Raw genomic sequence first — 23,942 nt, forward strand, 5'->3', positions numbered from 1 at the left:
TTCGCTACATTGCCAAAACAAAAGAATCCCAAAATATGTCCTACTTACAGTGATCTGCACATGTCTTTTGGATGGCTACGTTGCATAATAGTGAAATGTCAGTACTTAGCGCCAAGTGCAGTTGTTTGCCTAGTATATATGAAACATGGCATCAGTAATACACGAGAGGGACAATGTTTCGCAGCGAGAGGAAAGCAAACATCTACATCTACATCTACATTTATACTCCGCAAGCCACCCAACGGTGTGTGGCGGAGGGCACTTTACGTGCCATGTCGTTACCTCCCTTTCCGTTCCAGTCGCGTACGGGTCGCGGGAAGAACGGCTGTCGGAAGGACCAGAAATACTGTTTATAAAACAATTGAGAACATAGAATTTGCTACAACAGCCGGAGACAAGAAGAATCGCATTCCAGTGAAGAGTGTTGCTGCTACTGCACTTGTCGACGGCCCATGTGTGTTTTGTGGATGTAGAATTAATTTTAGTATTGACTGTAATGATACATTTTCCTATGGTAATGGCTGGCTTACTGTAGCTACTGTACGTGGAGGTAGTGGTGTTCCATCTGTTGGTGGACTTGAAAGTTTTGTTGATAGAGACATCATTGCCTACCGTACATATCACGTGACTGAACTTGCAAATAAAGACTTTGGTAAATCTGCTTATATGTCAACATTGCCTTTCTCCAGCACCATACGAGGAAACACTGGAAAGCATGTTGTATCGAGTGTCACATCATATCCTCGGCAGTCTGTCATCTAATGTTCGCTGTTAGGTGTCAGGACCCTTCTAATCGGACGGTGTGTACCATCAGAGGATGACGAGTTTTAGTGTCAATTACCTCCCATATAAAAATGATTGCTGTACAGGTCCTGCAACAGAAAAAATATGTCAGACGAAGGAATGTTAATAACGCTTCATTTCTGGAAATATCTCAAACGACTAATAGCAGAACTATTAATGTGGAGTGCTTGGCGCTTAAACAAGTAGCACCATGCCGCACACTGAATCGATTGTCTGTACAACCGATCGACTGTCTGTACAACCGCCCACAGAAGTCCATTGCTTCTCCTGCCAAGTGATAAGTGTAAACGTGTGGCCAGCACGTGGACGCTGCTGGGGTCACCTCCTTAGAAGCGAAGAGGCGTCATCGTGACAACAGCACACTCATTTGTAGTACTGCACTATCATTGCCTGCAGAGAGGGTGAGCGGGGAGGAGAGGGATCGGTCGTTATTATGACATGTCACAGTCTGAGGTCATTGACCCCTCCCCTTGAATGTAGGCAGCCCGAAGGTCAACGTCAGTTTGCATCCAGCATCGGCACTGAATTCCAACTACACACATCAAAAAAAGGTTTTGTTATCACGTCGGTTCCGAGATTTCCGGAACCTGTACAGAAAATTGGAATATAAATCAACGTAAATATCATTTCCGCCCTTCTTATTGCTCCTCAAAACCACACATTGCATGTTGTACCACCATACAGCGAGACCTTCAGAGGTGGTGGTCCAGACTGCTGTACACACAGGTACCTCTAATACCCAGTAGCACGTCCTCTTGCATTGATGCATGCTTGTATTCGTCGTGGCATAGTATTCACAAGTTCATCAAGCACTGTTCGTCCAGATTGTCCCCGTCCTCAATGGCGATTCGGTGTAGATTCCTCAGAGTGGTTGGTGGGTCACGTCGTCCATAAACGCTCCTTTTCAAGCAATCCCAGGAATGTTCGATAGGGTTCATGTCTGGAGAACATGCTGGCTACTCTAGTCAGGCGATGTCGTTATCCTGAAGGAAGTCATTCACAAGATGTGCACAATCAGAGCGTGAATTGTCGTCCATGACGACGAATGAGTCGCCAATATTCTGCCGATGTGGTTACACTGCCGGTCGGAGGATGGCATTCACGGACCACCAGCGGCGTACGTCGGCCCCAAATAATGCCACCCCAAAACAGCAGGGAGCCTCCACCTTGCTGCACTCGCTGAGCAGTGTGTCTAAGGCGTTCAGCCTGATTGGGTTGCCTGCAAACACGTCTCTGATGATTGGTTGAAAGCATATGCGACACTCATCGGTGAAGAGAACGTGATGTCAATCCCGAGCGGTCCACTCGGCATGTTGTTGGGCCCATCTGTACCGCGCTGTATGGTGTCGTGGTTGCAAAGATGAACCTCGCCATGGACGTCGGGAGTGAAGTTGCGCATCATGTAGCCTGTTGCGCACAGTTTGAGTCGTAACACGACGTGGCGTCCTGTGGCTACTCGAAAAGCATTATTCAACATGGTGGCGTTGCTGTCAGGGTTCCACCGAGCCATAATCCGTAAGTAGCGGTCGCCCGCCGCTCTAGTAGTCCTTGGGCGGCCTGCGCGAGGCATGTCATCGAGAGTTCCTGCCTCTCTGCGTCTCCTCCATGTCCGAACAACATCGCTTTGGTTCGCTCCGAAACGACTGGAGACCTCCCTTGTTGAGAGCCCTTCCTGGCACAAAGTAACAATGCGGACGCGATCGAACTTCAGTATTGACCGTCTGGGCATGGTTAAACTACAGACAACACGAGCCGTGTACCTCCTTCCTGGTGGAATGACTGGAACTGATCGGCTGTCGGACCCCCTCCGTTAATAGGCGCTGCTCATGCATGGTTGTTTACATCTTTGGGCAGGTTTAGTGACATCTCTAAATAGTCAAAGGGACTGTGTCTGTGATACAGTACACACATTCAAAGTCTATATTCAGGAGTTCTGGGAACTGGGGTGATGCAAAACTTTTTTTGATGTGTATATTTAAAATTTTGTGAAGATTATTCTCAGTTCTAACATTTATTCGAGGAACTGAGCTGTTGGTTCTGAACAGAAAGAAAGAAATATATATAGAAAGCGATGATCCACGACTTAAAGAGGCGAATGCAAACCTAGATCTGGAAGTATATCTATACTGTGCTTTCTCAGAGTCTGTTAAACTGTGCAATATTGCCATCATATAAATTCAACTTAACATTCCTATACTTTCTATTACGCCTTGTAAGTGTTTAGTCATACCGCTGCCTGCTGCCCGTATGGGTATTACGCTCCATCTTGCAGCGCAAACGTGGCTGTTGAAAACAAGAGTTATGGTTGTAAAGTAGTGTGTTGAGGTGTATCCTCGAGAGGATGAGTTAACAGTCATTGCGTTGTGAGCAATAAAATCGCAGGCATGGTAAGGGACATCAGATTGAGTTATACACATATTTCTGTTTACGAATACTTGTGCCCTTTCCCAGTCCCTGTAGATATTAGAACTGAGTACAGGGAGGAATGCTGTTGGTGGTACAGGAGCAAATGGCTTAGCGTGCCGCCATTGGCATCTGAGTTTCGGATTTCTCTTATATTCAGTCTCATCCAACTTTTTGTTCCGAACGCTGTCTGGGCATTATTACCTTTAATTTTTTTGTCATCAATCTTCTGAGTGATCGATATGTCACACGACGAATTCCTCTTCTGTATCAATCTCTTAATCTCAGAGTACACTTACAACCGCCGTCCTCAGTTATTTGCTGCATGTATTCCAATTTATGTCTTCCTCTGCAGTATTTACCCTCTACATTTTTCTCTTGTGCCATACTTGATATCTTAACACAAGTCCTATCATACTGCCCTTTCTTCTTGTCAATGTTTCCCATATGTTCCTCTCCTCAGCGATTCTGCATAGAATGTCCTCATTTCTTAATTTAACAGTCCACCTAATTTCCATCATCTTTCCGTAGCAGCATACCTCAGACGCTTCAATTCATACAGTGGTATTATCTAAACGCACATTCTCAGAAATTTCTTCCTCAAATGGAGGCCTATATTTGATATTAACAGGTTTCACTTGGGCAGGGAAACTTTCTTTACGTGTGCTAGTTTGATTTCTTTGTCCTACTTGCTTCGTCCGTCATGTGTCATTTTGCTTCCAAGATAGCACAATTCCTTTATGTAGTATACTTCGCGGTATCAAATTTTGATGGTAACTTTCTCGCTAATCTCATTTCTGCCACTCTTCACTACTTTCGTCTTTCTTCGGTTTACTCTTAATCCATATTCTGTGCTCAAGACAGTTATTTAAATTCAGTATACCCTGTAATTGTTCCTCGCTTTGATTGAGGATAGAAAATCAGCAGTTAAGCTGTTTGTGTGATACTTCTCTCACTTATTTGCACTGGTTGTCTTCGGGATGGTGTGGATGATATTTTTTCTGAATTCAGATTGTATGTCTCGATAGTCAGATTCTACAAACTAATATCAGTATACGTTTGCATGCCACTTATTCCAATCATTTTAGAAATTTCGAAGTAATTTTAACGAATTCCACCTCAGTTGATAGCAAGTCGTCCAAAGCTCTGTTAAACTCTAATATTGGATCCCCTATGGCTTCCCTATCGAGTCCCATTTTTTATTATACCACGTCAGACAGTTTCTTCTCTCGTAGAAGCATTCTAAATACTCTCTCCATCTATCTGCCCTCGTCTGCGGTCAACAATGGAATTCCTCTTGCACTCTTAATGTTGATGTCTTCACTTTTAATTTCACATAAGGTTGTTATAACGTCTCTATATACTGAACAGCCCTTATGAAGAACTTTGTTTTCTATTTCTTTGCGTGTTTCCTGCAGTCATTTTGACTTAGCTTCCTGTATTTCCTATTTATTTTATTCCTAATTCAATGTTATTGCTGTTATCCTTTCTTCTCCTAAATATTTTTGTACTTTCTTCGTTAATCGATCAGCTGAAGTACACTCATGCTCATAAATTAAGGATAATGCTGATACATAGTGTAACAACGCTCTGGTGGGTGGTTTACGGGTTTAAATCTCCTCGGGGTATGACCATGCGGTGCATTTGACCTGCGGTCGTCGCACGGTGGTGCTGGCAGCAGTTCACATACGCAGAGGTGTGTTGCTGCATGTCAGAGTACGGTGCAGCGAGTAGTGTGCAGACGTTTTCAGACGTGCTAATGCTGACTGTGTTTTGAAAATGGCTCAAAGAACACATATTGATGACGTTATGAGGGATAGAATACTAGGGCGACTGGAGACTGGTCAAACACAGCAGGTCGTAGTACGGGCCCTCTGTGTGCCACAGAGTGTGATCTCAAGATTATGGCGATGATCCCAGCAGACGGGAAACGTATTCAGGAGCTACAGTACGGGACGTCCACAGTGTACAACACCACAAGAGGACCGATATCTCAACACCAGTGCCTGCACACGGCCACGGAGTACTGCAGGTAGTCTTGCTCGGGACCTTACCGCAGCCACTGGAACAGTTGTCTCCAGACACACAGTCTACAGACGACTGAACAGACACGGTTTATTCGCCTGGAGACCTGCAAGGTGCATTCCGCTGACCCCTGGTCACAGGAGAGCCCGTAAAGCCTAGTGTCAAGAACACAGTACAAGGTCATTGGAACAGTGGTCTCAGGTTGTGTTCACGGAGGAGTCCAGTTATAGTCTGAACAGTAATTCTCGCGGGGTTTTCATCTGGCGTGAACCAGGTACCACATACCAACTCCTTAATGTCCTTTAAAGAGACCTGTATGGAAATCGTGGTTTGATTGTGTGGGGTGGGATTATGATTGGTGCACGTACATCCCTGCATATCTTTGACAGAGGAACTGTAACAGGTCAGTGTATCGGGACGTCATTTTGCACCAGTATCCACCTTTTCAGGGGTGCAGTGGGTCCCACCTTCCTCCTGATGGATGATAACGCAGGGCCCCACCGAGCTGCCATCGTGGAGGAGTACCTTGAAACAGAAGATATCAGGCGAATGGAGTGGCCTGCTTGTTCTCCAGACCTAAAGCCCATCGAGCACGTCTGGGATGCTCTCGGTCGACGTATCGCTGCATTTCTTCAAACCCCTAGGACACTACAGGAGCTCCGACAGGCACTAGTGCTAGAATGGGAGGCTATACCCCTGCTCGACCACCTGATCCAGAGTATGCCAACTCGTTGTGCGGCCTGTGTACGTGTGCATAGTTATCATATTCAATGAGCAGGAAACAGTGGAGTTTTGTAGCACATGTGTTTCAGGACGATTTTCTCAACTTATCACCAATACCGTGGACTTACAGATCTGTGTCGTATGTGTGTTCCCTATGTGCCTATGCTATTATCGCCAGTTTTGTGTAGTGCCACGTTGTGTGGCACAACATTCTGCAATTATCCTTGATTTATGAGCATGAGTGTATTTCTTCTGAAACCCAGGGTTCCTTCACTTTACTTTCCTTGTACCTATATTTGTCTATCCACCTTCAGCGATTGCTCTCATAAGAAATATATATTCCTCTTCAATTGAACTGTCTATTGTCGTACTCATTATCATGATATCTACAGCCCTAGAAGAGATCCCTACTATACCTCAGTATTTCAGTAGCAGAATCTTTCCACATTGTTTCTGCCACACAATCCTCTTAAACGTCAATATACTCTTCATCATTACAAAATAGTTATCTCAGTCTATATCTTCCCTCAAACATGCCATATTATCTAATATCTGATTTCGGAATCCTTGTCTGATAATGATGTAATCCAAATGGAATATTTCCGCGTCCCCAGACGTTTTCCAAGAATACCTCCTGATCTTGTTGTGTTTGAACAACTGAAACTTAATGCAAAACTCCATTAATTTTTCTTATGTCTCATTCTGCTAAGTAATCCAAAATTTCCTGTAACTCTATCTGTTATACCTTCCTTTATCACAGCGTTTCAAACACCCATGATTGTTAAATTTTCACTTCCCTTTATATGTAAATTATACGTTCATTATCGTCATATACTTCCTCCATTTCTTCTTCTTCTCCTTCTGACAAAGACGTGTGTATCTGAACTACAGTTTTTGGCGACGGTTTGCTGTCGACTCTGTTGAGAATAATTCTGTCACTGAACTTTTCATAGTAACTCACTCTCTGTCAAATCCTACTCCCAGTACACCATTTTCTGCTGCTGCATATATTTAAGGATTACAGATCCTCATCCTCTTTCCTTTTCACCTCACTGGCCACCGCTATAGTTAGAGTCTAGAGTCTAGCCTGAGCCTTTGTATTTCTCTTTTTAGCTCAGTTTCCTTATCAGAATCAGACTTCTGACATTCCAAGCTCCTTCTCATAGAACGTTATCCTTCCTTTGATTATTCAGAAATGTTCTCATGCTTAACTCCTTCTTGGCAGTCGGCTCGTCGAGATCTGAATGCTGAAATAATCTGGAAAATTTACCCAATGGAGAGATCATCATGACACTTTTCCAATCACAGGTCACAAGTCCTGTTGATACATACTGAGCGTCTTTAATGTAGTGGTTTCCACTATCTTTCCCATCTTCATGCCGTTGATCAGTACTGACTTTCCCATCCCAGGACCACGATAGTACCCGTAACACAGTCCATACCTCCACCCTCTTTCACAAGACCGTTCGCAGAATGAGCGTGACACCTCATGCTGAAAGTCTTTAGCCATTATAGCTGATAGTTTTTATTCAGAATTTAAGAAGTGGCTTCCTTCGAACCTGACAACCAGGAATTTCTGATTGTAAATCAAAGACAGTGTCACTAGACTACAGCCTAGACTGTTAGCCCTGCAGTTTGCTAACGGCACATCAACATTTTATCTATTCTGAATTGCAAAGATGATAGTTCCCTGTGAGTCTGTGCCTGATCTACTGTTTCAGCAAGAAATTCTTCATAGACTTGAAGCAAGGATTTCTGTAGCCTAAGAAATAAACCATGAGCATGTTGTGGTATCACGTATTGATACCACCCGACAGATATCTTTAAGTTGGCAGTGGAATTGTAAGTTTTCGTCAGATGCCGATAGAGGTTGTGCGGGATCCGGCAGATCCAATGGAGGGCACCCTCTGAGCCATGCCTCTAGCATCCCCTTAACACGAGCGAAATCTGCCCCCGCAATATAGGATGGCCAGTGGCAGCCAGACAGCCCACTCGCACTCGGAGCCTCTTCGCTAGGTGATGTCAAGCAGAAGCCGCCTACTCGTGGCTCTGATTCCATTGTTCGTGCTCAGTTCAGAGAGGTTCATCCTTGTTGCTATTGTATGAGCTAGACTCGGTTCCTTGCTACTTTATTTGTAACGAGTCTTCGTACACTTGGACAAATACAAGTTAAGTAAATCTCCTGTTTACTGTGTCAACTTGTTCACTGATCATTTGTGCTCCTGTCCAGCTTTCCTACGACGACGGTTGCCATACCACTCTGTACAGCCCATCTCTCCTTACCCTTGAGTATGAAGTTATACACAACGCATGCTACAAGTATTTTGCCACCCAAGCAGCCGCTTCCTTTGTGTAGTTTACGCTTTCGTTATTGAGGGGACCTCCACAACTCTCCAGCCAATAGCGGAGGTCAGGAAACTCGTAGCCTCTGATTCAGATCTCATACTCGGTTCCAAGTTGGAGGGCCGCAATCGACTCTGGCAAATACTGAACTGTGCTTGCATCCCACGTGTGATGATAGCACCCTTCGCGACCTAGGCAACGGCCTAAAATCACCGAGGATGGCGACATTCCACCGAAACTTGCTACAGTTTTCAGCTGGCTACATCCATTGCGTTCACCAGCCACCAGCAGAGCCTCCTCCACATCTCGGATACGACCTCCAAGCAAACGTGTCAAGTGCACACTGGCCTTCTTCCGCGTCCTGCCTGCCATTTCCCTGAGGAGCCCCATTACCCACCTAACGTTGTAACTCCCAATGGCCAGAATACCCACTCTCTGCGCTTCTCCATACACAGCAAAACAATCAGCCACTGGTTAAACAGATAAGGCATCCCATGGTGGCTCAGATGAGCTACCAACACAGGACAGCACCTCATACATGTTGCTAAGGCGTAAGCAGACATTTGTGTGTCCAGGTCCCATGTTCACGCTCTGCTTAGAGATATGCAAACCTGTTACCATCTGCCACTCATCTCTGAGTGAGTACTAGATATTGCACATAAAAAGTACTAGATATTGCACATCAAAAGACGCATTGACAGTGGGCTTTCCGGCTAATTCCAACGACGCCAAAAGGGTCACAGCTTTTTTCATTGATGGTTCAGTGTCGCCTGAAGTTTGTCAGCTATAGCGAGCAGTTCTCCTTGAGTCCGGAGACGCTCATTCTGTTGCTCAGTATCACAGTACCTAAAGCTTCAGAGGACTCTGTACACACACTCTTAACTATTAATTTAATTAGGGCCGGCCGCTGTGGCCGAGCGGTTCTAGGCGCTTCAGTCCGGAACCGCGCTGCTGCTATGGTCGCAGGTTCGAATCCTGCCTCGAGTATGGGTGTGGCTGATGTCCTTAGGTTAGTTAGGTTTAGGTAATTCTAAGTACAGGGGACTGATGACCTCAGATGTTAAGTCCCATAATCCTTAGAACCATTTGAACCATTTTGAATTAAACTAGGGCGCACTCTTCATCAGTACTCTATTGCTGATGCTGGGTATGTTTTGTAGTCGAATTCCCGATTTCGGCATCTGAGTTACACCATGAGGTAATTCAGCTGTTATCTTCCAGTTACTCTTGGATCTTCGATTTATATCTCCTTTTGTGATTTTTAAATATTATATTTACCATTGAGAAATGAAATTCATTGCAGAACTCGAGGAGTCTTTCTCCTCTCTCATTCCTATTGACCTATCACATATTCACCCTCATATCAGCCTTCCACCCCGGACCCTGTATAGTTCAGAATCAACATGATTATTAGACTTTCATCTTATTTTATACAATGAGTTATTCTTTCATTTTCCTCAAGTGCTCTCTCTATCTCATCATATTTTGCTTGCGATGTCGTCATCCAAACCTGACTTGGCGACTTTTTGTATCGATGTTGATGTGAATAATCCTGTCGTGCAACTATTAAACATAATTCACCCTTCACCTCACCTTCCAACGCATAACGAATCTTAGTAACGTTTTACGATTTTCAAATGCTGTTGGCATTACCCTGTACTCGTTTGACCAGCAATATGTATCTTCTTTCCATTTCACTTCACAGAGCGTTACTATTTCTAAATTTGGCCGATATTTCTCTTTTAGATTTCCTAACTTCCTTACCATGCTTAGAGTTACGACATTCCACATACCGATTTCGTTGGAGTTTTGTCTTTTGCCTTAGGTCACCTTCCAATTTGCAGTCCCTTCCCAGTGATCTGAATGGGGCTCAAATCTGGAATCTTTTACTATTGGCAAATTTTTCATAACATTTTTTCAGTAAAGGTCCATATTCTCTGTGCACATGCATTTGTATCTTTAATATTATGGCTCTTATTGTCGTCTGCATCATCTTGTTTCTGGTTATTCCTCATTCTTCCGTCTTTATGGGCACTTTCCCATCTGAAAGGCAAATGGGTGCCGCCTGACAAGGCCGTTACAGGATGAGAGGCATTGTAGTGGGTATCAAAAAGAGTGACCTGATTGAAAACCTTCGTATGTATTGACGGAAACACTTTGTAAAAGAGATACCACCTGCGAAATAATCACAAAATTTTAAAGCTTTTAGTTATGTTATTACTAATCCTCTGAGTGCCCACCGGGAGCAGCATGGACCACATCTAGATGACAGGTAAATTCATCATAAACTGTATGTAACACATATACATTGACACAAGTCACTTCAGCTCTCACTTTGTTCTTAACTTCATCCAGCCCACGAGGTAAACGGTGGATGAAAACCTCTCCTTCACGATTCGTCACAAGAAAAAATTATACTGGGTCATGTCCGGAGATTTTGGACTCCAAGAATGTAGTGCAGTGTCTCGGAGCCCGGTGCGCCCTATCTAACACTGAGGCAGCGCGCCATTGAGGAATTCTCGTACAGTGTTGTACGCCGGAGCTCCATTCTGTTGGAATGTGAAGTCATTAGAGCCCCTTCAGATTAAGGGAAAAGCCAAATCTGCGGTTTTCGAAGATTCCTCATTCCACTCACTGACTTTTTCTCAAAAAAAAAAAGCCATACACTTTTTCATAAGAAACGACACAAAATAGTTTCATGCTCAACAATTGCGTGGAGGGTCTGAAGTCCCTACATGCACACAATCCGTCGGTTCATTTTACTGCTCAGATGAAATGCAGCTTTATCAGTGACAGCTAACTGTGTAATAAACATCTATCATCTTCCATGTCTTCCAGTAGATCATTATTGAAGGTCAACAAGTTTCCCTAAACCACCAACTCCAAGAGCTTGCACTAATCGCAGTCCTCATGATTTGTACTCAAAACGTCACTTTGACACTCGTCCAACAGTTAGTTAGTTATATGAGGAACTGCAAGTTCTCTGCTTGTACAGCGAGTAGTCTTCCCTGGACTCTGCGCAAACTTTTGCCAAATTTGATCTACCATTTCATAAAAACTAGTTGCAGCATTATGTGGCTGATTGCAGTGAGATAATACAATGGAACTTACTATCTTATTCTTAGAAAGTCTAAGACAAGACATTCGTTTATGGAGCGTTGGCTCCATTGGTCAGTAATACGCTCTGCCTTCCAGAAGAATGAGCACGCTGCTGTATATTGAGGATAAGGGCTTTTGCGAGTATTGTTGTCAAGTTGGCTACGAACGTTTCGTAACTGTTGTGGAATCAAATTTTCCGTCACAGTTTTCTTTTCTTAACCCTTAACTCGAAGCATCGGTCTTTCAGACCAATCGTTCATTTTAAACACCAAGTGTGGTAGCACTGAAAAAAATCACGGCCTCTCTTTCTCAGTATCTTCGTTTTCATAATTGTATTTTCATTGAAGACTTTCTTTCGCTGAATCATTGGAAATGAGCGTACGGCACTGTAAGCCGGGAGGCGCCCATTGCGGGAAGTTCGCCCGCCGAGGGCAAGTTCTTATTGCATTCGACGCCGCATTGGGCGACTTGCGCGTCGGAAATGTTTGGCATGGCTCTAAGTGAATCATCTTGCTCGAGTTGGAAGCTCCTGTTGACATTTTATTCGGTATTTACGATTCAAAGTCAGGGTTTTTTTAAACTCTGCCTTATGCAAAACACAGTTTATTTTGTGTTACACAGCAGAAATCTTTCGAGACCAATATATGTTATCTTCTGTGGGTCAAATTTTATTCTATAAAACATAACACAAAGTCCATTTCTGTTCATCTATTTTTGCCTAAAAATTATAATGTGCATTTTATTCGGTTTGTTAAGATTACTCAGCTGAAAATTATATTGCTAGTGAAAATACATTTTTATTGATATGCTTTTTTGTTCTCCTTTCTTCAGGTGAATAACCGAAAAAAACCAAACAAAATGCACATGCGATAATTTTTACGAGTAAAAGCGTAACCTTGCTACTATGTTTGCAGAAATAAATACGGAAATAAATGTTGACCCACAGAAGATGTTGTATAGATGTTGGAAGATGACTTGTGAGTAAAAAAATAAATTGTGTTTTCAATAAGGTGGAGTTAAAAAAAAACCTAGTTTCTAACCGCAAAAAAAGTGGAAAAAACGTGAACAGGAGGTTCTAACCCAGCAAGGTAATTCTTTCAGTGTAATGCCAAACATTTCCCACGAAGCTCTACAAGAAATTAAAGAATATAACAGTTGCACAAAACTGTCCTCAACATTAGGTTTAACAAAACATGCCTCAGTAATAATATAATTCTTGATTTTGTAAAAGTCAATGTAAACAGCAACTTAGCTGCACCAGAAGTAGCCAAAAGAAATTATTTGGTTAAAAGAAGAAATTCGCTTCCTCTGTGCTGTAAAAAATAGCAGGTCAATGTTGAGTTACATAAAACACAACCTGAATTAATTTATTTCATAAAAACGCCAGCCCATTTCGATGACATCAGACAAGAAATAAAATAATACACAGAAACACTAACATTAAGGAAGAAAGAAACACAAAACAAAAAACTGAATCACTGTCTTACCACCTATCTAGACACATGTGTGCATTACTGTACCAGAGAAATAGTACACTTTCACATAAAACGGAAACGTACAAAAAAACCAATGAACTGATAGAAAAAATAAAAGATGTAAATATACCATCCAATTTAAACCTTACTTCTTTTGACATCACATTCATGTACATAATTGTGCCAGTAGGGGAAACAATCAACTTTACCAAAGGACTGCGGAAACGAGAGAACACAACAAATACAAACATAGATGAAATTTAGGCCATCTTAAAGATCGTAATAGAACAGAACTACAAGGAGTTTTATCTACAAAAAGAAAGCCTACCAATGGGCTCACCCATCATTGGTCTACTTTCAAACATATTTCTGAATCACATCGAAAACAAAATACGAGTATTCAATGAATGCAGAAAAATACAAGGTTATATACTGATACTGACGTGTAGACAGCATTTTCCTGATAGACAAACAGTCACCTAGACAAAACAATTACGCGCTACATAAACACAGTTCACATTAAACGAAAATTCACAATTGAGACAAAGCAAAGACGAAACTTAATTTCTTAGAGATCACTATACACAGAAAAAAATGTAATTGTGGAATATTCAGGAAACCTACAGCCACAGGTACAACTATTCACAACCTTTCAAATCACCCCAGGCACACAAACTCTCAATTCAGAGACATTCTACACAGGCTCAACGTAACTCCACTGGACAATCTCAGGTACACTCATGAACGAAGTACAATCCTCTAGATAACCAGAGCAAATGGCCCAAGACACAAATAATAAAAATGCTGAACAACAAAATGAGAAACAAATTATAAAAGAAAAATCATGAACAAATTACCAGCCACACAACAGAACCAGGAACACAAACACATGACAAACACAAGGATCCAGGAAACTTTGCGAAGAACATAGCGTGGCACATACTGCCACACAGCAACAAAAACCTCCACAGGGTGGGGAATATTCTGAAGAAATAGTGACTATGAATATCATTCCGCATTCAGTACAGAAAAAGTTAAACACAAGAAACGCCTCCACGGACAAATTCTCTCAAAGTGGAGACTATATGTTAATCTATAGTTCACAGCAATCTGTCTACATAGCCCAAACACGCAGAAATTTTAAAACGAGATATTCTACACAACTGAGTGCCTTAAGAACTGGCAGTACAAACTCCACTTTTGCAGATCATTTCATACAAGAAAACCACCAGCCAAACAACACTGAAACTGATTAAATTCTCAGAGAAAGCAATAGTCTCTATCAAAAATTGACAACAGAGGAGAATTATCACATACAAAAAGCAATAATACAAGGAAAGAAATCTTTAATGAAAATACAACACTGTGTAAAAAAACACTGTTCTGAACACTCAGTGAAATATACAAAAGCCCTTCCATATATGAAAACATTTCCAGCTCTGTCTCTCTTCTCTCTCTCTCTCATTTTACAGACACAAACACACACACACACACACACACACACACACACACATATACAATAACATGACGTCACATAAGTTCTTCCCTCGGCAGATACACCACAACAGTTCTCACAGGACATTCAAAATTAGCGTCACATGAAACATAATTCAAACAATGAACACTTGAAGAGCAACAATAACAGATTCTCATTCTGGAAACATCCCCCAGGCTGTGGCTAAGCCATGTCCGCGCAATATCCTTTCTTCCAGGAGAGCTTCTGTGAAGTTTGGAAGGTAGGAGACGAGGTACTCGCGGAATTAAAGCTGTGAGAAGGCTCGTCAGTCGCGCTTGGGTAGCTCAGTTGGTAGAGCACTTGCCCGCGAAAGGCAAAGGTCCCGAGTTCGAGTCTCGGTCCGGCACACAGTTCTAATCTGCCAGGAAGTTTCAGTAACAGAGCGTCTCTCATTGAGTATGGAGAGATAAGCATCTGCTCATATCATGTTTTGTGATACACGTGAAGTAAAACTGAGAGTGATATCATATTAAAACGGTAGGATAACAGTGTGCACAATAGCAATAGAAAGACATATCCATCAGAGATACACAACAGAACGGAAAATGTAAGTATGGTAATGTAAATAACCATTACCCGCGAAACGGTATTTGAAAAATGCACAGAATTCTCTTTGACAAGTTTCCAGATGATATGCTGACAAAACGATAAGAGCAGGACACAAAAAAGCCGACATGTAAAAGTACATTTTTACTCGCAATGTAATATTGAGGTGAACAACCCCAACAAACAAAACAAAATACATGCAGTATCATTTTTAGTTCTAAAATAGATAAATGACCATGAACTTCGTATTGCATTTTACGAAAATAAATTTGATCCACAGAAGATGACACTTAGATATCGATACATGTCTGGATTAAAAACAAAAAGCAAATTGTGCTTTGCGTAAGACGGAGTTTAAACAAACAGTTATGACTATGAGCCTGCTAGGCAAAGTACAGTGCCTGCTCTGCCTCAAGGTCAAGACAAGAGCAAGAAACTAACTATTAATTAGATTGTGGGTGACAATTTGAGTATAGAAACAAGTATTAGTGTTGACATACTTACCAGATACAACTTTATCAAGGTAAGGCATTTTGGAGAGAGCATCATAAGTGATATCACTACCAGTTTCCTTAAGAACAGAATCGATTTCATGTTGCAACTTCGTTTGGAAATGAGGGTGGAGTGCCAGTTCATGGAGAGCGAAGCTCATAGTTGATGAAGATGTTTCAAAGCCCGCTCCAAAGAAGATAAAGGCCTGTGCAGCCACGTCTTCTATTGTGAGCTCTGTGGAAATATCAACGTAATGCTCAAACTTACAAGATCACAGACACCAAAATCAGGCAAATTATTTGGAATCTATGGTATTGTCACATAAATAGCACATGCTATATATTATTATTATTGTTATTAGAAAATTAATGATGAAAGTTCACCTTTTGCCTTCCCAAAACTTGTCTTTGCAATAGCATGTCTTATGCAAAACTCCTCAACGTTCAAACATAAATGACAAATTTAAAATTCTCTGTATGTCCTATTATAATGTTTAGATCTAGTTACATGTACTCATATAAAATCCAGTGTAACCTTCACGTCGCATTAACATCACAGTGAAGATCAAGTCTTCTATGAAATTTACATTTGCAACACAGCAAGATACTGTAGAAACATAAGAGGGACTTTATTAATCATTTTTCAATGAATTTTATCTAGAAAAGCTATGGGACCACCATAAAATTATTATTATGGTTACCTATATTTTAAAATATTTTATTGTTCCAATCTCTTGAATGCATCCAAAAGTAGCAAGGAGCTATGTTTAGGAACGTAATTCAATTTACTTTTATTTTACGTTTAATATTTCTAGCTCTGTAGGACCAGACTCAGGAGTAAACCTCCATGATCATGGAACGAGTCAGTATATGAAATTTAACCACAGAAAAATTAATAACAGATAAAATTTATACGAATCCTCTGCAGACTGTAAGCTGCTGTGGAGATATATGCACAATCAACTTTATAATACAAAAATTTGCTTAATTTTTTCCCACGAAGTCCCCAGCAGAATAGAAGGAGTGAGACATGAGGAAATTCTACTGTTTAAATTTTAAAGTGCGAAGATTACTGCTAACTTTTTTTTAAATTCTTATGGTAGCTTATTGAAAATGGATGGAGCAAAATACTGCACACCCATTTGCACAGGAGTCAAGGAGGTACGGTCCAAATGCAGATTGGATTTCTGCCTAGTATTCACCAAGTGAAAGCTGCAAATTATTCCGAATAAGCTTATATTTTTAACAACAAGCGACATTAAAGAAAATAGGTTTTAGGGGCCAATTTCAGAATTCCCAGACTCCTGAACAGGGAGTTGGCGAACTTACACCACATATTATCAGAACTGCCCGTTTCTGAGCCGAAGGTGTCCTTTGTGAATGGGAAGAGTTACCCAGAATATAACGCCGTATGTCAGACGCAAATGAAAATAGGCAGACTAACTTTCTTGTTGGACCCTCATTTATTTATTGCACATACTGTTCTAAGGGTAAAATAGCAGCATACAGTTTTTGAATGAGATTTTGAACATGTACGTTCCATGATAGCTTATCATGTGTCTGAACACCTAGGAATATGTGTTATTCAGACTCATTCTGTGTAATCAGCATTTCAGCTTTGACTGAATGGTGTTTAATAGAATCGTAGTATGATTTAGCATAAATTAATTTTTTACAAGCTATGGACATATATCTTGATCTGCATTATTTGACATTATCTATTTTGCTTTCAATACCCTTCGCTGTCAAGCTAGTGTCATCACCAAAGACAAATATTTAAAAATTATCCCTTCATATTGTAGTGGTCTCAACATTGGCCCATGAGGCACCTCCCCAATCAGACACCACTCCAGAGTCAGTCTTATTACTGTGGAGAACGACGTTTTGCTATCTGTTCTTAAAGTTACTCCTCTTATTCCATAATGGTCCGATTTCTGCAGTAATATTTTGTGATTAATACAATCAAAGGCTTTAGTTAGACAAAAGAAGACACCTAGTATTCTTAACTTTTTGCTTAATCTGTCCAATGCCTGTCGCACAAAAGAGAATGTAGCATTTATAATTGTTAAAACACTTTTGAAACCGGAATGTATGTTTGCCCAAATTATGTAAACTAAAAAGATCACTTAACCTTATATACACAGTCTTTTCAACAATTTTTGCGATTACCGATGGCAAAGAAAGGGCTCTAAAATTGTCCGAATTATACCTTTTCCTTTTTTTATAAGGTGGTTTCGTTAGTGAGTATTCTAATCGTTCAGGAAACTAACAATTACTAAAGGAAAAATAACAGATGTAACTAAATTCTGGGCTAACATCTGCAGCACAGTGCTTTAATCTCCTGCTAGATACCCAACGATATTCATGAGAGTCTTAAGCAGTTTAATTACTGACTAAATTTCCCTCTTGTTTTAATTTTATTCTTGATGATAATTTCTTATGTCATGAAATGACCGCCACATGTTCGTAGTTCGTATGGCAATTGCTAATTTAGAATAATTGTTTGCGTGGTATGCATTTTTGTATTCATTGTACCTGTACCCCCAGATTAGTCGATCTTGTTTCTTATTAAGACTGTGATGGGAAGATTGTTTAGTATCTGTGATTAAAAAGTAATAATTCATGTCTCCCATTGATACCACTGTTGTTTTATAGGTTGCTAATGAAGGCATGTGAAAGCAATGTCTAATAATAGAGTAGGTTACAGCAACGCAGGTGGACCTATTCTATGGATTGTAACGTTAAACGAGGTTGTCAAGAGATAATATGTCGTTTCTACTTCATATAACATACTTACTCGTAGGGGACACTTCCTTGGTACCGCCCTCTCCATTCTCTGGCTTTTCGCCTTCGAGATATCCCTTGTTTTTGAGTTGGATCATAAGATCCATGAAATCTTTCCTGCAAACGTTGTTCTCCTCCCTGTATGCAACTGTCTCCGCTACCATACGTCTAAAATAAGTGCTGACAGCAGCTGCTCCGTCTTTGAGTCTGCAAGGAAATGATAATCGTGAATTGATGACACACACTGGAGGAAAACAGAACATTTTTGGCATTCTACAGTATGATGTGCATAGTGATGAAAAAATGATGAAACCTCTGCACATAATTTAGTTCATGATTCTTCGTGTGTTGGCAACCATAATTTGCCGCTTAATCCTATCGCATTACAGCACAGAATATTTTAGCCAGCGCCCATAGTGAATTCAGTAGTTGCAGGATGCCGCAGCAGTAATTCATAGGAACTTCTATTAAACTGTAAAGAAGAACAGTGCAAATTTCTCTTCAATAGACTGCTAGCAACTGTCTTAGATATAACTGGATATGACTCCACTTCATTCATCCAACTCTACAAAGTTTTTCGTAACACTTTTAATGTAACTACTCTGTATCGCAGATCCTCCTTCGCGCATGCGTGTGTGTGTTGCTTTAGCGTAGTTAGTTTAAGTTAGATTAAGTAGTGTATAGGTCTAGGGACAAATGACCTCAGCAGTTTGGTCCCAAAGGAACGTACTACAAATTTAAAAATAGTTCGTTCTTTCAAATATGTGTTATCAACAAACAAATTGTTTTTTTTCTGATAATGTTTGTGCTTCAGTCACGGGAAAACACAGATAAACACAAGAAAGAAATGTTAAATATATTATAATTATAATTTAGTGTCTATCAATGACGAAGTGCAAGCCTTTCGATTGGATGTCACTTCATCGAGTTGTGTGTCCTTAAGCCACGCCAGTTATCCAACCAGTGAATAGGGAGCTGCAATTTAACGTGAAATCTGATCCATGTGTCGTTTCTAGCGAATCTCCACATCACTGAAAGTAGAATGGTAGGGTAAAATGCAGACTAAAGAATACGTGGTGCGAATGGGATCCGGTCCTGCAGTCTTTGGGTTTCCAGGTATGCACTTTACCGCTAGACCACAAGGAATGTGCAGGACGTCCCACAAGTGTTATGACAAACGTCGAGGGGTTGTATAGGGTGTCTCGAGGAACAAATCATGGATAGGAACCCGTGTCCAGAAACGTCATCCAACTATACTACAGAGCTTTGGAAGTCATAGGTACGAGCGCCTGCCACTAGGCTACCCATTCGGCAGAAAACGTGACGCTGTACGCTTACAGACCCTAGGTGGAACGTCTCGGAATGTTCTTTTTCTTATTCCATGATCGTGACTCATTGCTTCGATCACCAGTGGAGAAGATAGAGCTCTGCTGCTTAGGCAGACCATGTTTCTAATGAATGTGATGCTCTGTTGCCTTGGTGAATAACGGTTTCGAACATGGGGTTCCCATCTGCAGTTTATTTTTCTCCTGTGAACCGAAACACAACGGAGGTTTAAGACGCATCTCTGAGAAAGATGAACTGGAGAAGGGAATTCTTTCTCATCATACACTTTGAAGTGTTACACTCGGGCATCCCACTCAGTTTGGTGCCCCAAGCGGTCGCTTCTAATAGAGATACTTACTGTATGGGAATCTCACAACTATGGCGCCTCTGGTGGCCCTCACATCTTGCCCCTTGCCCCCCACCCCTCCCACAACTGGCAGCTTGTGCTGCATCGGCCTTAAACCTGCACTGAACATAGCGTAGCAGAGCAACACCACCTGGACTGTCGCTAGTAAGCCCTGCACACGCTGAAAGCGATAAGGGTAGTAACTGCCGGCCGTTGTGGCCAAGCGGTTCTAGGCACTTCAGTCCGGAACCGCGCTGCTGCCACGGTCGCAGGTTCGAATCCTGCCTCGAGCATAGATGTGTGTGATGTCCTTAGATTAGTTAGGTTTAAGTAGTTTAAGTCTAGGGAACTGATGGCCTCAGGAGTTATGTTCCACAGTGCTTAGAGCCATTTGAACTTTTTTTTTCGTCCTTCATGATTTCCTGCTTCCTGAAACGAACCTCTCTCAGACAAACGGCGAAAAACTGTCACAAACATTGAATGGTGTGGCTGTTGTCGGCGGGGATGGGTCTCCTGATACAACCTTGCTGCCCGCCGCCCTTGCCCATTTGTCTCTCCGTAAGTAAATACCATGTCGGCAAGCTGTCGATTGGAATGCGGAACCACTGTATACCACGCTGTATCACATTCACTACGAGGTGAGTCAGCCAGAGAAGTGAATCGGGCAAAACATTACTGATTACTATGGCAGGAGAGGGCGCTTGGGCGTGACGTACGGGGGACAGTAACACCCTCTGAGAGGGTACCTGTGGCTGCATGGTACAGCGCGTATTAGACCGCAGTATCTGTAACACTGTATGATTGAATAAATGGTCTCTAGCATGGAATCCTTGCATTTCCGGACATAAGTTAATTAGACCTTTTTTATTCCTAGTCCTCTCCCTGATCAATCCCATGAGTTTGTACACGCCTGGAAAAAGTCACCCTATTGATATAAAGTAGGGTAGTCACATAACTTATGTGACCGCAAGCAGTCTGATTGGACATATTAAACACTGACACTGTGAACCAGACAAATGTTGCAGATATAACGCACATAAGAAATCACAGTTAGTTCTTACTGTTGTGACTTGGCAAGACAGCCAAGCCACTATGAGGTGAAGCCGAAAGGCACGCGTTTAAGCTCACGCAGGCTGGCGTGAGGTCTGGAACAGTTAAAGGAGTTGAGACTAGTAAAATAAGTACGTAGCTTCTGGAATACTTAACTTTAATCCATAATTGGTGAACATCGGTCTGACGGTACATGCATCACAAGATTAATAGCAAATGATAATGGCGCCTTGCTAGGTCGTAGCAGATGACGTAGCTGAAGGCTATGCTAACTATCGTCTCGGCAATTGAGGGCGTAATTTGTCAGTGAACCATCGCTAGCAAAGTCGGTTGTACAACTGGGGCGAGTGCTAGGAAGTCTCTCTAGACCTGCCGTGTGGCGGCGCTCGGTCTGCAATCACTGATAGTGGCGACACGCGGGTCCGACGTATACTAACGGACCGCGGCCAATTTAAAGGCTACCACCTAGCAAGTGTGGTGTCTGGCGGTGACACCACACTTACCATCTAGCTTTCTCACTACTTGAGCTGTCCGCCCCCGGTAGCTGAGTGGTTAGCTGGCACGGTAGCTCAGCGTGTTCAATCAGAGAGCCGGGTGGCCTTTGTAATAAAAAAACTGAGTGGAAGGATCAACCACCGAACTTGAATAGGATGTCTTGCGACGTCTGCAACGACCAAACACAACGATAAAAAAAAAGTGGTCAGCGCGACAGAATGTCAATCCTAAGGGCCCGAGTTCGATTCCCGGCTGGGTCGGAGATTTTATCCGCTCAGGGACTGGGTGTTGTGTTGTCCTAATTATCATCATTTCATCCCCATCGACGCGCAAGTCGCCGAAGTGGCGTCAAATCGAAAGACTTGCACCAGGCGAACGGTCTACCCGACGGGAGGCCCTCGTCACACGACATTATTATTACTACTTGAGCTGTGTTAGATTACATCATAATAGCGGGCTTTGTTAGATCAAGTGATTGCGAAAGTTGACGTTTCACATCCCGTGGAATATAGGGGTAGCAGAGGCAAGCAGAAATCTTTCGCATGTAGTGACAATATTTTCCAACCAATTGAAGTGCTCATCCGCGGCTATGTCAGATCTCTTCACTGTTTTCTGCTACGGTACTGTGATACCGACGAGAAATATTTAATTTCTTATGGGATACAAAAATTACGTGGGAGTTTTTGGTGTTAATTCATGTCCTAGATTTAGCATCCATCTGAACACAGAAGACGGACTGTTATTGATCTGGACGTTGGCAGTGCTGATATCTTCAGTTCTGGCCCTTTGGCGAAGCTGGAAGTTGACAACATAGAAATGATAATTCCTGGAGTTCAAAACCGACGAGATACAGTTGATGATAAAAGAGAGCAATAGAGTGTCAAGGACTGAGGCCTATGAGGTTGCTTTCAAATCACAAGCATGTACTATCTGAAAATTTCAGCTGTCGGTGAATTCGGAGTTTTATGTTACAGTAGGGGGTATCTAACACTTTGCTAAAGTCCAGCAGTGTCAATTGTGGCCTCAGTGTTGTGTCTGGCGTATTTCAGGTCATCAGTCACGTTAATTAGTGGTGTTTGTGTGCTATGGTGTTTACAAAAGCCAGACCTACATTTGTCACACGAGTTTAATTTAATAATAGTATCCAAAAAGTGAAAAATGGCTGAGCTGTAATGGCTAGAGGAGAAATAAAAGGCTGTAAAGGCGTGGATAAGTAGGGAAAAGACAGATACTGCTGAAAGGAAAATTAAAGACCTTTAGAGAAAAGAGAAACAGCTACATAAACAGCAAGAGCTCAGGTGGAAAACTAGAATTAAGTTACGAAGAGAAAACTGAAAGGTGGAAGAAATATATAGAGAGCCTTTACAAAGGAAATGAGTTTGAAGGGAATATTATAGAAAGGGAAGAGGAATTAGAGAAAGATGTGGTGGGAGACATGATGTTGCGACAAGGACTGACAGAGCACTGAAAGATTTAAATTGAAACAAGGCCCCTGGAGCAGATGAAACTTCACAGAACAACTGAGATCCTTGGGAAAGACAGCCATGACAAAGCTGTTCCATCTGGTACCAAAAATGTATAAGACAGACGAAACATCCTTAAACACCACGAAGAACGTAGTAATACCAGCAGCAGAGAAAGCAAGTGCCGACAGGTGTGAATGTTACTGCACTATCTATTTAGTAAGCTCTGATCGCAAAATATTGACACGAATTATTTACAAAAGAATGGGAAGACCGGTAGAAGCTGAGCTCGGAGAAGATCAGTTTTGGTTCCGGGGAAGTGTAAGAACACACAATGCATAAAGAGCCTACACCCTATCTTAAGAGATAGGTTAAGGAGGTAAACACCTACGTTTATACAGGGTGTTTAGGTAAAAGCGTGCAAAAATTTAACAGGACATAGAGGATGCTCCACTGAACAATTTGAAGTAGGGAACCTGGGGTCAGAGAAGTCAGCTCTGTACTTTTTTATTTACATTTGTTAGTGTTAACTGAAAATACCATCACTGACAATATGGACGTTCCATTTGTACTGTATTTTACAAAATGTACTGAAAATGAGGCCATTAACCTCAATGCAAGCATAACATCGGCGAACAAGATTCTGACGCATCCTGACAAATATCCCTGGTGTGTTTCGAATGGTTCAAATGGCTGTGAGCACTATGGGACTTAGCATCTGAGGTCATCAGTCCCCTAGACTCAGAACTACTTAAACCTAACTAACCTAAGGACATCACACACATCCATGCCCGAGGCAGGATTCGATCCTGCGGCCGCAGCAACAGCGCTGCTCCGGACTGAAGCGCCTAGAACCGCTCGGCCACAGCGGCCGGCCCCTTGTGTGTTTCGAATCACATCACAGGCAGCTATAATTCTGGCAAATATTTCCATTTCCATATCCACTGGCGTCTCATAGACAACTGACATGAGATATCCCCGTAGGAAATAATCAAGGGGATTCAGGTCACGTGACCTCACAGGCCATGGAATAGGACCTCCCATTCCAATCCA

The 23,942-nt window shown here is 42.0% G+C and overlaps 1 protein-coding gene across 1 annotated transcript in view; it reads right to left on the reverse strand.

Annotated features, from left to right (window-relative positions):
• Positions 1-23,942, reverse strand: part of LOC124798210 (cytochrome P450 6k1-like) — a 164,715-nt gene that overhangs the window by 35,781 nt on the left and 104,992 nt on the right. The window contains exons 5-6 of the mRNA XM_047261513.1: positions 18,223-18,416; positions 15,439-15,660 (exon numbers count right to left, since the gene is read on the reverse strand). Coding sequence (XP_047117469.1) covers positions 15,439-15,660; positions 18,223-18,416 — 416 coding nt within the window. The remainder of the gene's footprint in view (positions 1-15,438; positions 15,661-18,222; positions 18,417-23,942) is intronic.

This window comes from Schistocerca piceifrons, chromosome 5 (assembly GCF_021461385.2).
Source record: "Schistocerca piceifrons isolate TAMUIC-IGC-003096 chromosome 5, iqSchPice1.1, whole genome shotgun sequence".
NCBI classification, from domain to species: domain Eukaryota; kingdom Metazoa; phylum Arthropoda; class Insecta; order Orthoptera; family Acrididae; genus Schistocerca; species Schistocerca piceifrons.